At 35.2% G+C, this 18,132-nt stretch overlaps 3 protein-coding genes across 8 annotated transcripts in view; 2 read left to right on the forward strand and 1 right to left on the reverse strand.

Annotated features, from left to right (window-relative positions):
* LOC105227325 (uncharacterized) overlaps positions 1 to 18,132 on the reverse strand; it is a 77,650-nt gene that overhangs the window by 45,680 nt on the left and 13,838 nt on the right. For 4 of the 6 annotated variants that reach the window (XM_049453536.1, XM_049453539.1, XM_049453538.1 and 1 more), the window contains exons 9-10: positions 17,936 to 18,092; positions 17,687 to 17,872 (exon numbers count right to left, since the gene is read on the reverse strand). In XM_049453536.1, coding sequence (XP_049309493.1) covers positions 17,815 to 17,872; positions 17,936 to 18,092 — 215 coding nt within the window. In that variant the 3' untranslated portion in view covers positions 17,687 to 17,814. Of the gene's footprint in view, positions 1 to 17,686; positions 17,873 to 17,935; positions 18,093 to 18,132 lie in introns of those variants that run through there. The other 2 variants (XM_049453541.1, XM_049453540.1) reach the window with 2 other exon arrangements.
* LOC105227324 (proton-coupled folate transporter) lies at positions 715 to 6,734 on the forward strand. Its single transcript, XM_049453549.1, has 9 exons — positions 715 to 1,338; positions 4,839 to 4,989; positions 5,064 to 5,247; positions 5,318 to 5,504; positions 5,572 to 5,707; positions 5,799 to 5,935; positions 5,992 to 6,181; positions 6,249 to 6,405; positions 6,496 to 6,734. Exons 1-9 carry the CDS (start codon positions 985 to 987, stop codon positions 6,578 to 6,580), a joined length of 1,581 nt encoding a protein of 526 aa, XP_049309506.1. The 5' UTR covers positions 715 to 984; the 3' UTR covers positions 6,581 to 6,734.
* LOC105227278 (proton-coupled folate transporter) lies at positions 8,130 to 15,063 on the forward strand. Its single transcript, XM_049453547.1, has 10 exons — positions 8,130 to 9,018; positions 9,085 to 9,197; positions 10,878 to 11,028; positions 12,766 to 12,949; positions 13,044 to 13,230; positions 13,296 to 13,431; positions 13,796 to 13,932; positions 14,002 to 14,191; positions 14,255 to 14,411; positions 14,533 to 15,063. Exons 1-10 carry the CDS (start codon positions 8,742 to 8,744, stop codon positions 14,594 to 14,596), a joined length of 1,596 nt encoding a protein of 531 aa, XP_049309504.1. The 5' UTR covers positions 8,130 to 8,741; the 3' UTR covers positions 14,597 to 15,063.

Genomic DNA, 18,132 nt, shown 5'->3' on the forward strand with positions numbered 1-18,132 from the left:
TTCTTAGTTTTGGAAATTTGAGAATTTGAGGAAATTTTGGAGAATCGACGATTAACAGACAGTGATCTTACTGGTATGATTAGAATATCGGTATGATCAGTAACAACTATTTTGAAAGATTATTCGGGCCTAAGAAAAATGAACGATTGGTTCCAAAATCACTCACACAAATTGTTTAGAAAATCAGCGTCGCGATAACATCTGTGAAACAATGCTTTCCGACTACCAGAACATGAATCGCTACACGCATTGAAGGCTATTCCGGAAATTGACTTTAAAAACTGTGTCGAGGATTCGGAAAAACGTTAGCGCAAGTGTATTGGGGCCAAGGGGGATTACTTTGAGGGGGTCGACAAGAATAAATTTAAAATTTTAAATTTATGAACAAAGTCTTACTTTTTTTTGTGGCGATTACCCATACAAGTAGGCAATCCTTTGTATCAAGATCACAATATTTATTCAACTTTGGAAGCTACATTTTGATTTGACGATAAGATCGAAAGGAAACTTACAACACAAAAACCAAAAAAGAAACTGTAAATCTCGTTCAAAAGACAAAAAGAAATCCACGTCCGATTATAAATTATTAAGCAAAAATATGTACATACATTCATACATATAGTATACACAAACACATATATAAACACCCACAATTACTTGGTTATCGCGCGATAGATTGTCAAACCGAAACATGCACCTCCAAAGTAGTAGCCGAGTAGCCAGTCTAGACAGTACAATTTAGCAGCTGAACGCTTACAAATATCTAACGGCGGAACGCGAAGTGATAAGGAAAAGCAGAAATGTCCGAATTTTCACTTAGCTTTGTACGAAATTATGAATTTTAAGTGTGAACAAAGAAAGAACAATAATTTATGTAACAACACACTCAATTGGGACTATAAACAATATTAAAAAGTGTAAATTTCAACTTTCTCTTTAATAAAGCAATAAACTTAAATTGAAAAATATTTGACGACAACGAAAATGGTCAAGAAAGACGACAGTTTCACACCAGAGACGGTGGATGACACCGATATGTTACTCGACAAGGGGACTTACGATGCAGAAGACAATTCTAAAACCAACAGCAGCGCAGATGGCCGGGAAGCAAGTGAATTCACGTCGACCGATCCGCTTATGCCACAAACGCGGCGTATACCGCGCGGACGAATTATATCCTTAGAACTGCCGGTGTTTTTAATGTTTGTCGGTTTTCTGTTAACCGGTTCGGTCATGCTCAATCAGGAACTGTATCAAACTTGTGTGGCCGTTTTTCACTACAACGAGAGCGATTGTGAACCGCTGCGTGGCATCATTCCTAAAACTGAGGAAGCGGAGGTGAGTTTTTACCAAGTTAATATGGTATTAGATTATAATTTTAGTGAAGAAGTATTTATCGAGATAACCCCTTTCGTCTTGTAAAATAATATTTTGAAAAATATTTAATAAAAGCATTGGTGGAGTTATTCTCGGAATAATTAACGATTGAACTCCAATGAAATATGTTGATAATAATTCGACACTGGCGACTTCCAGCTCAACTTCATTTCGCTGAAGCACTTTTAAAATTCTCCGAATTTCCTTAAAACTTTTATAGAAACATGAAACCTCGGAAATTTGCACACGTCATTTTTTCACCAAGAAGCTTACAATTTATGGGAGCCGCCGATATCGAATCACTATAGCATATATGTAGCTCCAATTTAAATAAAGATCAATCAACATAGTAAAACCACGAAATTTTACTTTGAATTCCTCACGTGTGTCTGATTATTAGTTATCTGGTTTTGTAATAAATTCGGTTTGGGATTCACCCGGCTAATAACCGGCTTTTGAATTTATTTTTTAGGTTTTTTTATAACGAATTTACACTCGTACGAATGACGGTGTTATTGTTTTTGAGTATTTGTCAGAATATGCTTGTCATCGCCGTCATACTACTGATAAAATAGCGAAATGGCTCAAGTAGTTTTTATCTGCATGGGAATTTTGTTTTTGTAAGCAAAATTTGATAAGAATTGATGTGCATTAAAATTGTATCAGTATTATCAATTACAATAAAAATTCATTAGTTATTTGTAATATAATATCAAGCGAAACGAGGGGAGAGCCCCTAGTAATTATGCCTTGATATTCAAAAAGAAATCTCGAAATTCGAAAATGTCCTACAAAATTATATCTATAGGTCTATTTATTATACTTTGACTCAATGAAGCATTGCAGAAAACCGCAAAGGATTATCTATTCCTGTGTTCTCCATCGCTAAGGTCAACTCCAAAATCTATGTAACCTAGAGATAATAAACGTATGCCAACGATTTTTCCAGTTCTCGAAAGACTTTTCATAAGCACAGGCCTTCTGCTTTTTCAGCCAATTTTGTTTTATCTCTTCGATCGACTGAAAATGATTTCCAATCCACAATTTCAGTTTGGGGAGCAAATCACACGGAACCGAATCTGGTAAATACGGTGGTTGCTCGATGGTATTCATTGCCCTTTTGATTTTAAATTCGGTCACAATCGTGGCTCGATCAGATGGTGCATTATCATAGTGTAATATCCATGAATTGTTCGTCTACAATTCTCATGTTCTCAAGCAAACACCTCAATATGGCAAAATAGAACTCCTTATTGACCGTCTGACCCTCCGGAACAAATTCATCATACTCAATATATCCACCAAAATCATTCGAACAGACTCGCGATAGATGTGGAGCTCTGACACTTACCTGACGATTTTCAAACACCATACCCTTCACTTTTTTAATATTTTCATCATTTGAAGCGGTTGAAGGTCGTCCAGAACGAGACATATCTTCAACAATTTCTCGACCGTTTTGAAGGCTTATGTTTTTTGATAAAACTGAATCACCGTAAGTCTTTTCAAACATTAGCAACGATTTCACATACGAAATTTGGTAAGAAATACAAAATTTGAGACAATTCTTTGTTCGATATTTTTATACATTGTAAAAAGTCGGAACGCACTACTGAGGTGTACCGACTTAAGCAGCTGCTCTAAACCAACTGGTTGACAGATCGGGCTCATATTTGGCATAGTAATCAAGGACAGTCCTATACTTAGCAAAATACATTCTTTTGAAATACCAATTTACCCGGGGAATTTAAATTACAGTAAATGAATATGATATCAATTTGTGAATACTTTTTTATTGCATTAATTTAATCAATTTCAAAATCAAAATATACTAGTATTGCCAAAAGTTCTGTTACAAAGTTGACAATTCTTCAACTAAAACAAATTCGCAGGAAAGAAGTGTCGTGATTATACCCTGAACAGGATATATTAGGTTTGCAATGAAGTTTTTAACACTCAGAGGGAAAAGTCGGAGATATATGCATGTACATACATATGTATATGTATGTATATAAATGATCAATGGGAATTGGCGCTGGAATCGCAGGACCACGCACCAAACTTTTCAAAGCTATGGGTAGTTTCCGAGCATATTCCAAGCAGGGGTCTTTGCTTTAAGTCGGTGCGTAGAGATAAACGAGATCAAATCGCTATTGATGCTCTGCCTCAATAGCTCCTAGCAGCCATGGCCTCAATAGCTCCTAGCAGTATACAGGAATTTATCAATGTACTGGGGCTAGGTGAATCGTTGTGTCTTAGGAGAGGGGACAATAGACCTCGTTTATTTATCTAATCAAAACTAACAGAGTTCAAATCTAAAGAAAAACGTTTTGTGGTGATTGCTTTACATACATAAGTATTGGAAAAACACAACTGAAATTTATGAGCTTCTCAAAAAATGTATTCATTCAGCCATAAATTGTTAAGGCAAATGGATCTCTTCAGGAGTTGGATTTTGTAAAGTCGCAAACCAAAACCCTTACGAAAAACATTCGATCATGTGGATGGGCATATTAATTGTTGCGTTTGTTGTCGGATGGACTCAGTCGTTCTCCACAGCAGAAATAGCGTCTTCAGTGCGCACTGTATGGCGTCTACTAGAGTGAACGTGGTGCGAAACTGATCCATGGTTGCTCGAATCACCGACTCTGGACGAATCTTTCGAACGAATATTGGATGCAGCTCGCAGCTTTGTAAAAGTTGTTCCGAAGTGAGTCTATTTTTTGGTACAAAAGTACAAGTAACAAAGGGATTGGTTCGGGTGTAACCGAACATTCTATACTTACACATAGGAGTTGACAAAACTTCATATCAACAAGTAAGGAAGGGCTAAGTTCGGGTGTCACCGAACATTTTATACTCTCGCATGATAAAGTGATAATCGAGATTTCATTATCCGTCATTTACCTATCATCATTGGTTCCTAATGTACATACATATATATTATACAGAGAAGGCATCAGATGGAATTCCGATTCGTACATGTCATCAAGGTGTTAAGAAAGTATTATATGCCGAATTTCATTGAAATCGGTCGAGTAGTTCCTGAGATATGGTTTTTGATTTGGTTTTTGGTCCATAAGCCACGCCCATTTTCAATTTTTAGAAAAAGTCTGAGTGCAGCTTTCTTTTGTCATTTCTTCCGTAAAATTTAGTGTTTCTGACGTTTTTTGTTAGTCGGTTAACGCACTTTTAGTGATTTTCAACATAACCTTCGTATGGGAGGAGGGCGTGGTTATTATTCGATTTCTTCCATTTTTGAACTGTATATGGAAATGCCTGAAGGAAACGACTCTATAGAGTTTGGTTGACATAGCTATAGTAGTTTACGAGATATGTACAGAAAACGGGGCGGGGGGCGGGGCCATGCCCACTTTTCAAAAAAAAAACGGCAGAACTAAGTATTTTTTTTACATTTCTTTCAAACATCATACATACAACTTAAACTTTCTATTATTCAGATAATCGAAAAAAGTATACAACCTTACGTTGCCAAAATTACTATGACCAGCTCTATATTGAATAATGTATGGCCGGGAATTCTAGTACTATTTGTTGGACCCTGGTCGGATAAGTTCGGACGTCGACCAGTGCTGTTGGTCACTTTCGCAGGTAAATACAAAATAAAATAAAAAGAAGTTAGCCATTTTGGAAACAGAGTATAATAAATTAATTTATTTAAATAGCTACGTTTCTTGGACAGGTTATAACTACAATCTTAGTTAGCTTTTCACAAGTGCTATCGCTAAATCCCTGGTTCTATCTCTTGGCTAATATTCCGTCCACGCTCGTTGGCGGCGGCTGCGTTTTGATAACAATTGTTTTCTGTTACATATCCGATGTAACCGATATGGAAAATAAAGCAAAGCGGTGAGTAGTCGAAAATGACATGGAAACCTTATGATTTACCCAACTTTATTATGGTATATTATTATATTAGGATGTTCTTTTTGAACATGGCAATGGGTTTGGGTTTGGTATTTGGCAATATAGGTAGTAGCTACTTGTTGCGTCTAACAAATACTACAATAGTCTGCGCTATATCGGCTGCACTCATATTCATCGCTATGCTGTATGTTTGGTTTTTCATTGGCGAGAGTTTAGACGTCGAAGAAACCACCTTTGCGGTGAGTAAGAAAGGATTTTACTCTTTTCAAATATTATTTTTAACTGTTTGCTTTATTTGTATTTTAGTATAAAGCAAAACACTTTTTTGATATGCATTTAATCGAGGATCTCGTGAAGACTTGTGTGACACGGCGTCCGAATTATGGACGAGCCATCATTGCTTGTACAATCTCAATTTTAATTGTTTCAAAATTCGCACTTAGTAAGTATTTTAGACATACATACATATATACAAAATGCAGGATTAAAAAAAAATTTAAGTAAAAAAATTATTGTATTATTGAAATATGCAGCAGGAGAGATGGGCGTCTTCTACCTATTCTTGCGCAACAAATTCAACGTTACATTGCAAGAGTTCACCTACTATAAAGCCGTTGACATCACAATTAAAATGATTGGTAGTGCAGTTGCCTTCGGCCTGTTCAAAAATGTAAATTTGTACGAACGAATGTTATTGTTGGACTTGAAATAATTCTTGTATTTTAGTTCTTAAAAATATCATTTTCGGCCATTGCCATGATGGGCTTATTTGGTTGTATCTTGGACAGTCTAACTCGTGGCTTAGCTCTGCAGTTCTGGCAAATGTATTTGGCCGCATCATTTGGACTAATGTCCGGCATAACGGGACCAATGTTGCAATCAATTGTTTCATTAGCAGTGCCGCCAAATGAAATTGGTAAAAAATCACAGAAAACGTTAAAAATCAAAGAGATATTTTGACAGGTTGTTCTACATATTTCTAGGCAAAATTTATTCACTGGCGTCATGTCTGGAAACATTTTCACCATTGCTTTCTGCGCCTCTATATACATTCGTATACAATAGTACCTTGGACATTTACCCTGGATTCTATAATTTTATCAGCACAGGATTACATGTGGAGTGCCTCTGCGTTATGATGTAAGTAAAATATTTGTTATAATATATATGTACATACATATGTATATACAAATACTAATATATTTTCTCTTTATCTGTTCGTCATAATAGACTCATTTACATTTTCGAACTACGGGTGAAAAATGGAGAAACTGAGAAACCGCCAACAAGTGGAACAACAACTCAAAAGACATAAACAACACAGATATTTTAAAATATTTTTCAAATGTGACATATTAATTAGTAATTATTTATAATTTAAGTTAGAAAACTTTAGTTATTCAAAAAGCAGTATTTGTAGGAAAATAAATTACATATAGTATATACCAAAATATATACATCATTATGCATATGTTTGAATGTCGAAAAAATACACAGAATGGATTTTAATTAATTTTTAAAATTCGTCTCTCCTTGATAACAGGTAATGTTAACCACTGGTAATTTTAGTGATATAAAAGTTGCCTTCTAAAATATGAAAGGTAGGTGTCTAAAACCTATTTATTTGCAATTAGTAAACATTAACATTGGTATTGTTTTTTATACTACTCCACGTATGTACATATATATGCACGTACTTAATATGAATTTTAGGTTCAAGGTCACAAAACTGAGAATCGGTGGCGCTAAGAGTTATGATATCCACTTCACCATCACACAAAATATTGATATAAACATACATGTATGTCTGTTTACATACATACATACATGTACACTTAAACATACTTACGTCATTAGTACATAAATTAAAATAAACTAAGTTCTTTTATTGTTTTCCACTTAATTGTGCATAAGAGGCATCGAACTCTTTAATTTTATTCATTTGTTTATAAAATAGTCAAAATTGCATTGACAATTATTTGTAACCAAAATTCTAAAGAATTTTAAGTGCATTTCCGCTTTGCTTCAAGTATGTCTTTACGATCGACATTCTTAAGAGGCGTTGCACTTATTGATTTTGCTGATAAGAGTTCTTTGGAATTTTAATTGTATTTTGCTTTCTGTCTTTACTAGCAATTTTGTATTTAAGATTAAGAATTTTTGTAAACTAAGTTAGTCATATTCTTTGACTCAACAAAGCAAGAGTCATATTCATTGATTCAACAAAGCGAGTCATATTCATTGATTCAGCAAAGCGAGTCATATTCATTGATTCAACAAAGCGAGTCATATTCTTTGGCCCAATAAAGTAAATATAAATATTTAAATAAATGTTTTAATTGCTAACCTCATGTGGATATGCTTTTACATTCTAATAAGGAATATCAGCGAACTGCCTATTTAAGATACAATTAATTTACTTACATATTTGGTTTGATAAATTGATGAACATTTGCCTTTGAGCTCCTTTTTTCTTCCATTTGCACTTTAAACAAGCCGTTCTAGAACCGCTTGTTACGTGTATTTTGGCTTATTACATATCACTCACTATTTGTAATCATTAATATTTCACTTACATAATTTGTTTTCTAAACACTTTTAAAATTTAATAATTAAGCACTGCACATTATAAACTAAATAAATTACTTCATATTAACACTTTTTAACTTTTCACAAAATTAATCACACAAGAAAATTAAGTAGCGCGCTAATAACGGTACTCTAATATACCTGTATTTTTACACACACACAAACGCTTGTGCACACATTTGCTATGAACAGCTGAAGGTCGACGAACAGCTGACTTTTGACAACTGTCAACAAGCAAAATTCCCACTATTTTCGCGTTTGTTATTGGTTTTTCATTCTCCTTAAATTAGCAAATTAAAACGCAAAACAAACGAGCAAATTAAAAATAAAATCTTCCACAACGTAAAATCTCTGTAAACAAAGGAATTTAGAATTTTAATTTGTCAATACAAAGAGAAATAATCATGAAATAATTGAATATAATCTGCTAAGTAACGATAAATGGAAGTACAAATGGCCAATAGTGAGTAGCTGCGTCACTTTTAAAATGGAAACTTTCACAAATCGTATAATCGTATGAAATCATTGAAGCAAAAAAGTTTCAGCTCAGTCTGTGCTTGGAAGTCGGTCGTGCTAAAAGCCACTGCAGCAGTGTAAATTATAATAATCAGTCTAGACAACAAAAGGGAACCAACATAGACAGCAGACATTTAACGACGAAAGAGCATTATAAAATTAGCCAAAGTGAATTTATAAATAACACCAAATCAACAAATTAAAAACAATGATATAATAAGTTTATAGTATTCATCTACTTATGTTTAATTAAAAAATTGAAAGTTACAAAAACCAGTGACTAATCAAACCGGACATTAACTACACTGCCTTATTGTCGATTATGCTATAAAAAATAATTTAAAGACGAAAATAAATACGTAATAAATAAAATGAATTCGGACGAGGAAAGTTTGTATGATCCTGAAGCAGCTGAGGAAACAACTCAGGTACTAGATGCAACTACAATTGGCGTGCGCAACAACGGCGACACACCGTCTACCGCAACCGCACATAGCAGTAAAGCAAGTAGTAGCCAAGGCGAGGAAACGGCTAGTAAAGATGATGTACCAATTTCAACCGACAACGCACTCTATGCAGCGCCCCGCAGACGTTGGTTCATATTAGAGCCCGCAGTGTTTTTGGTTTTTCTCGCTATGTATTTATCAGGTATTTTAATATTGCGGTTTTATGCTTAAATTTGTGCTACTAAAATGTATTTTTCTATTATTTAAGGGGCGGTATATCAAAACCAGGTTCTATATCAGACTTGTGTTGCTGTATACAAATATAACGAGAGTGATTGCCAGCCGCTGTTGGGTGTTAGCAGGGAAACAAAGGAAGCGGAGGTGAGTAGTATTTGTATTGTTCGTCTTCTAATTACAATAATTGTAAAGTGCTGTTGCCTAAGATCGTTAACATGTTTTTATTCAGTTAGTCATGTCTTAGACATTGCAATTTCTTTTTTTGTATTTCTAAAGCTAAGGTTGTGTGTTCAGCAACAAAAGTGAAATTATAAAAAAATGTGTTATAAATTAAATAAATTAATAAAAAAGTAAAATAGTTAAAGAAAATATTATACGTTGTCACGTTATAAAAATACTCATTGATTATAGCCCTTAGAGCAATTAAGGAGGGAGTAAAGTTAATTCATGTAGAACAGTGCCCATTTTTTTTAATTTTTTGTGTTGATTTTTTTTTTTTATCAATGGTATGTTATTGTATGATATTTGAAGAATATTCTGTTAAAGTTTCATGGAGAGATATTGTAAAATGCGATAAAGGCAACAATTACTTCGGAGCTTTTCAGAAAAAAGTTGAATTGCGAATCATCTTAGTTCAAAAAACTAAAATTATATCATTAGATCGTTTATCGCTTTGCACAGGTACGCTGGACGGTTTTCGAAATTTCAATTTGAAAAACATCGGTTATTCATTTAAGATAAAAAATAATGCAAATTCAAAAGAACCATATTCCCCCTTAAATTGTATTCGAATTAAGCTCTCCGCGCTGAGTTTCATTAAACTTTCATATATGTATATAGTCGTATATACATAACTATATATATATGTACATATGTATCATATTTGCAATTGCATAGATTAAATCCATTCACTCGGCGTAATGGATTAATAAATTTACTATATAGTTTACAAGTGTTCGCTCTGGTGACACATTTAAATAGATAAGCACTATGTAGGGCGTACACAGATGCAATTTCTTATCACCACAAAAGCTGAAATTACTTAAACAATAGAAATTCATAAAAGCACATTGTCGTTAATTAGCAGTGATTTTGCATTAAAATCCAGTGCAATGCATCTAACCTATAAATATATTTGTATATATGTATAAAAGTGCATAGTGTTAAACGTTAACTAATGCGATGAGTCGGGACATGCTTGCAGGTGTTTGTGTGTGTAAGCACTTTTGTGAAATAGGTCAAGGTGCAATAAAAAACAATTTTGTAAAATCTAAGTAGACAACTTTACGATGAGCCTTACAAAAGCCATAAAATCGAAATAAATCAATTGAAACGGGTACTCCAACAGTGAGTGCCTATAAAAAACTTGTATACAAATATAAAATTATATATCGTTACCTAAAGTACGAAATAACGTAACATCACTTTTCATAAGTTTACAAGACAAGGAAAAACGATATAATAGAAACAACTCATCTTGAAGCAAAATGTGTTTTGGTTATAAAATGGTTATATATTGTATATATTGGGCACCGGATGCTTAAAAGTTAATGATACATACATATACATATATACGTATAATATGAAAAAAACTCAATTTCGTTTTTTTTATGCTACCTTGTTTTGTATTTTACATGACGATATGCAAAAGTTTTTTATAAATGCTTTAAATATTTACTCATATGTCTACCAGTACTTTGTTTAAGTAAAGAAATATTTCTTAAAACAGTTGTTAGCCATATTTGCCTACTTATATGAAAATATGCAGATATAAACTTTTTTATTTGTATTTAATTATTTACATTATTTATTTACATGGTATAGGAGATCGAAACTCGCGTCCAACCATACGTTGCACGTATACTGATGGCGCGCTCGCTTTTGGAAAGCATCATACCGGCATTTGTGAGCTTATTTGTTGGTCCTTGGTCGGATAAGTTTGGACGACGTCCAATTATACTGGCCACATATACGGGTAAGTTTAACTTGATTTTCGAAGGAATGCTACTAATGTTAATTAAAATAAAAATCTTATAATTGTGATTGTAGCAATGAGTATAATGTGTATATTATTTTGTTTAAATTTCTTATCAAATGTCTGCAATTTGTCCGGCAAGTTATAATGCAGTGATCGCAAATGTATATATATATGTACATATACTTACATATACAGACATGATTCAAATTACATAATAAATATAATAAGTGAAACAAGATTATAAACCCAGTATAGTTGGAAATATAATTTGAACGAGTAAGTGATGGATTATTTCGACAGCAGAGTGAATAGAGCACAATCTCCCCTCTGTGAGTCATTGAGTCGAAACTATTTATATTAAAAAACATATATTGATAGCAACAACCCATTTTTGTAGGGCGGTACGAACCTTACCTCAACATCTAGAATAGTTGCTATCTAATTAATAATTAAATATTAATAATAGTACCTCAGCTTAACATCTGTCAGCAAAATCACTGTTACAATTGCACAAAAAATATATATATATATATATATATAAATACAAATAATTTGTCAGTCTCTGCGCTTTTGTTTTGACAGGTTATAATTAAATCGATTATTTTGTTTTTCATTATTATATTTTATATTACAATTAAAAATAAAGCAATGTTTAAAGATTAGATTATATATTTTATTACCTGGAACATAGTCTATTAAGTTTGACAAGAAGTTTATGGCATCCAGAAAGAAACGTTGAAGATCTTATAAAAGATATACATATACATATGTGTAAATAATCAGCGTGACGAGCTTAGTGGACTAGCATTTTTACACGCGTAATTTTCATCCCTAAAACCGTTTATTTGTCGAAACCACCGATATCGGACTACTCTAGCATACATATGTATATGTAGCTGTCACACAAACTGACGATTAAAATCTAGTTATTGAGATACAGATCAGAATGAGAGTCATGCTGCCTATTTGGGATCCTATGGACCGTAGAGGTCCTCTGTTGACCGCTCGGGTAGAGTGGCGTAGCAGTGCGCGAACTTGGTGCAGATTGCACAGCCGAAGAGGCTAAGGTCGCAGTGGTACGTTGGCAGCATGGAGTTACGTAACTCGTGGTCCACTCCCTGACTGTCTTAAAGCAGGTCTTAAGATGGTTCCACCCATTGCATGGATTACACCTAACCGAGGAGAAGTTTGGATGGTGCCCTTGGACTCAATGCCTGCACAAATCATAATGAGTTCTCCAGTGATGACAATCTCTTTCTAAAACTAACCGATCCAAACGTGGTAAGATCTCCGAAAGTACAGAACTAAGCCGGGTAAAATCCGGGGAATTTTGGTCACGTAGAACCGGCTGTTGTGAGAATTGCATGGACTTTTGTTGTTACTGTGCGGCAGAGTTATATTATATGATATGGCCCGTTTCCACGACAATCGGGTCTACGAAATCGGAACGGACCCGGATTTTTATCCGGCCAAGGACTGTCAACTCGGCATAATTCTGTCAGTACAACAACAACAATGTAGACTGTTGTATAAAGCAACGGTAGAATCTCTGAATAATATATTCAGATCACACCACTATAGCCTATATCGCTACCATACAAACAGATCGATCAAAATCAAGTCCTTTCAAGGAAACTCTTTTATTTGGGTGTGATATATGTAGTTCCGATGCCATCGAAAATGACATCCAATTAAATTATTATATTTTTATTATTTTTCTTCTTTTTTCCCCAGGTTACCTCTCCGGCTGTATAATTTTGACGATTTTAGCTTTTATTGCGACCAAAGTTGTTATCAGCCCTTGGCTATTTCTATTATCTTCGGTACCCTCGGTGATTAGTGGTGGCACCTGTGCGCTTATTACCGGTATATATTGCTATATTTCGGATGTGGCCAAGGAGAAAGCTCGAGCCGTGCGGTAAGCAAAATCGTTTTTATATTTTTGATACCGTATCAAGGCAATCAGAAGGAAGACGCATATTACATATTAATAACCCTTTGCTCCCTTCCAGCATGGTGTTGAATGAGGCATCACTATTGGCCGGCATGATGTTTGGCAATGTTTTGAGCGGCTACGTGTACGCAGCTACAAATGTAGTAACCGTGTTCGCCATTTCAGCGCTGCTGATGTTACTCGCCTTATTATATGTGTTCATCTTTGTGGTGGAAAGTCTGCGACCCGATCAAATACACACGGGTGTAAGTGTTAAAACATAATTTTGAACAATAAAATTTATATTTTTACCGTTATATGTAATTTTTAGTCCAAAATACGCGAATTCTTCCGTTTTGATTTGGTGAAGGATTTAGTGCACACTTGCTTCGAACGACGACCCAGCTATGATCGCGCCATCATTTGGCTTACAATGATTACACTGACCATTGCATTGTTCACGATGGGTAAGTCGTGCATGACTATGTGCCTACGTGCATATGCGTAAACATTTTTAAATTGTTTTTAAATTTAATTTTATTTTTTTTTTTTAATTTTTTTTTTAATGTTTAATTTTTAATTTTATGTTTTTTTTTGTTATTTTTGTTTGTTTTTTATTTTTATTTAATTTTTTTTTTCTTTTTTTTGTTATTCTTTTCATTTATTCCTTTTTTTATTTTTTAATTTTTTTATTTCTATTTGATTTATTTTTTTTCTATTTTATTTACTTTTTTTAATTTTTTTTGTTCTATTTTATTTATTTCATTTTTTCTAATTTTTTGTTTTTATTATTTTTTTTATTCTATTTATTTTTTTACTAACTTTCCTCAGAGGGTGACAGCAATGTGACGTATCTCTTCTTCCGCGCGAAATTCGAATGGACGCTGAAGGATTATACGCTCTTCAATGCAGCGCGCATCGTCGTGCAAATAATTGGCAGTATTTTCGGCTTAATTTTATTGCGCAAGGTATGTTCTTATTGCTTGCCTTGACTCGTGTCTTTCTTCTTAAACCTAAAATCCATGTCCGTCCGTCAGGTTTTAAAATTCTCAATCGTCTCAATGACCATGCTATCGCTGGCTTGTTGTGTATTGGAGAGCACTGTACGCGCCACTGCTATGTATTGGTGGGAGCTCTATCTGGGCATGATACTCGGTGGCATGCGTGGCATAATGGGTCCTATGGCACGTGCCATACTCTCGCACGTAGCGCCGCCAACGGAAGTTGGTAAGTACCAGCTTATTTTATTTCAAATTTATCTTTTTAATTCTCCCATTAAAATTAAATCAGGTAAAATATTCGCATTCACCACTTCGTTGGAGTCGCTCTCACCGCTCGGCGCTGCGCCGCTCTACACGACGGTTTATAACGCGACAATCGATTTTTATCCAGGCATTTTCAATTTCATCAGCGCCGGTCTCTATTTGCTTTGTTTCACACTGATTGCGTAAGATTACCGTTCCATTTTTTTGTTGCGATTTTGATTATTTTAATTTTTGTGAAAATAATGAAAATAATTTTTGTGAAAATAATGAAAATAATTGCCGTTATTATTTTGTTTGTTTCAGCGTAATTTACAGCATACAAAAGTCGTTGGGCAATACGGCGGCTTATCAAGCGATCGGCAGTTAAAAAATATGTCACAAAGTTATGAAATACGTACATACATATATACGTATATATATTGTATAATTTGCTTTTTTGTTTGTAATTGACGTATGATATTGTTTATACGCATATTGTTAGCTAATTGTCGCATGTGATGTGGAAATACTTGCTGAGTATTATTTTAAAGTGTAAAATACAAAGAAAGTCGAAAATTTATAGAACGTTATATAAAATATATATTTTTATAGCAAAAATGTGTACAGTTTTCGAAACATTTTTTTCCGACGATATTAGTAGTTGTAAGCTATATTTATAAAACAAGTCTCAAATTACGTAGCAATCTGCAGTATTTAAGCAAATAAGCAACATATCTAAACTCTGTCAAGTAAAATGTAAAATATTTATATAGAGCGTGCTTCCACTAATATAAAGTGCAATATCATGCCTGTTTGGAAGTTATAATTTTTGGAAATAAGTTTTGAAATATGTTTGTTTGTCACAAAAAGCTACTGTTTTTGTCTATGGAAGCTTAGTATATTCGAATTTAGAAAAAAAAATGTAAATATATACATACTTATATACCAAAACACGACCCAGTAAATTTTAAATAAATGCTTATATAAAAATTTTAAAACCCCCTTCACTTTTTTTTTTGTTTTTAATGTTTTCAAGTGAGAATGGGTAGCGCTACCTGGGCATGCAAAGAGCTGGTTAGAGACATGCGGGAACTCGTTGCATGCTGGACATATATCTGATATGTCGGGATCTATTCTAGATAAGTAAGAGCTTAACCACAATATCCAGAACGAAGCTGCGCAATGCTCACTCTCGATTCTCGCGGCAAATCGAGCTCGTCGCCTGCAATGCTTTGACTCCAAGTACGTCATTTACTAAGAAGGAGTCGGTGAAGGTGTTAGTGGCTCCATTGTGAATGGTGGTCAGTGGATGTCTGAAGTTAGTTGCGTCCGCAGTGTGGTCGGTGTATTGTCTTATGTCGTCGACGTGGTTGAGAGAAGGAGGCGAATCCGCTTCAAGCAAGTGACTGCAGGGATGGTTTCTACAAAAACACCCCAAAAGAAACTGTTTAGAGAGGAGTTCATTATGCTCCTTAACTGGTAGCATACAGACCTCACTGTATAAATGTTCGATAGGAGACATCAAGAGGCATCCTAGTATAGTCCAGAGCGCAGTGTTCTGGCGTGTCTGAAGCTTCCTCGTTTGGTTGGTGCGGTGTATGTTGCCAACAAAGTTTCTTTTGTCTTTTCCTCATGTGCTGACCTCTACCGACTTGAGGATTTTATTGCGGCTCATTACTTTGGCAATAATCGAGTTCGTTTGAAGAGTGAGGCAGTACAAACTGTCGAGTGTCACACCTAAAATCTAAGGTTTTTTGACAGTCGAGGTTTTAACGCCATCGACTACAATATTAAGGTGAAGTCTGTACTCCTTCATCCAGTTTGTGAATATTCTCGCTGTGGATTTATTGGGGGAGATTGTTAAGTTCCGTGCAACGAGAAAGCGAGAAAGGTCGGAGAGATAGCTGTTTACTTTTGAGCACATGCCATCGATTCCATTGCCCGACGTCCTTATCGTGCAATCATCAGCGTACGAAGTTCTCTCTGGCTGTTGAGGGAGTTTCGAGATGTAGAAGTTAAACAGCAACGGGGAGAAGACACCACCTTGTGGAACCCCCTGTTTAATTCTTCTCAATTTGAAATTTTTAAAACAGTACGGATGATTGGCGACCGCTCAAATAGTTCATAGTCCACCTCTTCAACCGTGAAGGGAGCGTAGATTTTTCGATGTCCTCAAGTAGCGTTGGAGGGTTGACTGTATCAAAAGCTTTTGACAAGTCCAACGCTATAAGGATTATCCTATCTGGACGTTTACGACGCTAAGCACTGTGGTGGTGCTGTGCACTTTCGGAAGCCATGCTGGTGGTTTGCAAAACTCAGGTGGTGAGTGAAAGTCAGGGAAACAGTAGTGGGACCACTCTTCCGATTTGCCATACATCGGGTATTTGGTGAGGAAGCTTCCACCCGTCGAGACTACAGTGCTTTAACATCAGCAATCTTGTACCATCAAAGCTCAAGTATTTTAAAAATTTTGCTTTATTGATGACACTTCGAACCTCCTCATCGGTGAAAGTAAGTCGTTAGCAGTATTTTGGCATTTTTGCAGCCATCAGGTAACACATCGTTTGGCTTTGTCTATCGAAGGTTGTATGTATTACACCTAAACGAGGTGGAGTTTAGATGGGGCCTTCTAACATAGACGCCGCAGAAAAATTCCTCAGGGCCCGGGTTGGACTCAATGCCAGCACGAGTCAGGATAATACGGCGCAACCCTGCTGCAAGATGACGATATGAATAATTTTTTTGGAGATTGTACCGTTGCCTCAGGAAATTCGAGTCAAATTTCTTGAAGATCTCGTCAAACAAAATAGTTTTCCATACAAACACTTCATTCGGATCGAGCAGTTTGCATGATAACTATAGTCAGTAGTGATCCGAGATCGGCAGCTTTGATGCTATAGTGGTCCAAGATCGGCCACATCTGGGCTGTAGGGCGGCTGCGTAAGCGTTGGGATGCCGGCCTTGCTTAGATAACTGTTCACAAGAAGGCGGTGTGAACCGGGCGTTGTCGTGGTGCAACTTCCAATCGGCTGCGATGTCTTGTTTGACCCGATTGGCTCTTCGTTTGAGTCTTTGGAGGACTTCCACGTAAAACTTGGCGTTGTCAAATTCATGGTGAACGATAACTTTGAAATCAAAAAAGGACAATGAGCATCATTTTGGATTGCTCATTCTTTCCTTTTTCTGCATTTACGGCTTGCACCACTCACAGAAACACGTCGCGCGAAAATGTTTGTCCTGACTCTCCAGGTGCTCGGACCAGCCTCTCCTTCGTTAGCTAGGAACGCTCTATACCGAATCCAGTATGTTCCTAAGTACAGTCATGACGGGAGAAAATCAGTCCTATTACTTTCCGGACAGACCCTGTAATACATACATATGTCAGTTACAGGCTTTCCGAAGTTTTCTTCTGGGTATTGCAAACTTCGGGGCATACTTAATATATACTGTTCAGGGTATAATTATTTGAAATAAAATATTTCATTTTACTAATAATTAAAAAATATTTATTTATATTCGAACAATTCAATTTACTTAATTCTAACAAATATCACATAAGTTTGCATAATAACAGCTGATAGAACTAGTTAGCATTTGTTGGCTATATCATTTCAATATAGACGCATAATGCTCTTTGTGCGAATATTTGAATCGCAAGACAACACTGAAAAAAAAGTAATAATTTTACAAATTTATCTAAAGTGACCATAATTAATGCTTGACTTACATCAGAAATATGAAGGCGATTGCGTATAAAGCAGCGCTGACAATATTAAACAGACCCGGGTACATTTTCAAAGACTCTTTATAGATAACTGTGTAGAGCGGTGCTGCCAAAAAGGGCGCAATGGATTGCAAAACATTTTTTATAGAAAATATTTTGCCTAGTGAGAAGAAGAAGAACATGTTTTAGATATATGATAT

This window comes from Bactrocera dorsalis, chromosome 3 (assembly GCF_023373825.1).
Source record: "Bactrocera dorsalis isolate Fly_Bdor chromosome 3, ASM2337382v1, whole genome shotgun sequence".
NCBI lineage: Eukaryota > Metazoa > Arthropoda > Insecta > Diptera > Tephritidae > Bactrocera > Bactrocera dorsalis.

Excerpts from the sequence above, each read along its gene's own strand:
- LOC105227324 (XM_049453549.1), top strand. The coding sequence starts at position 985 with ATGGTCAAGAAAGACGACAGTTTCACACCAGAGACGGTGGATGACACC. Across the intron at positions 5,505-5,571 it reads TCGAAGAAACCACCTTTGCG|TATAAAGCAAAACACTTTTT; the intron begins GTGAGTAAGAAA and ends TTTGTATTTTAG. Across the intron at positions 6,182-6,248 it reads AGTGCCGCCAAATGAAATTG|GCAAAATTTATTCACTGGCG; the intron begins GTAAAAAATCAC and ends ACATATTTCTAG.
- LOC105227278 (XM_049453547.1), top strand. The coding sequence starts at position 8,742 with ATGAATTCGGACGAGGAAAGTTTGTATGATCCTGAAGCAGCTGAGGAA. Across the intron at positions 9,019-9,084 it reads TCTCGCTATGTATTTATCAG|GGGCGGTATATCAAAACCAG; the intron begins GTATTTTAATAT and ends CTATTATTTAAG. Across the intron at positions 13,231-13,295 it reads CCGATCAAATACACACGGGT|TCCAAAATACGCGAATTCTT; the intron begins GTAAGTGTTAAA and ends TGTAATTTTTAG.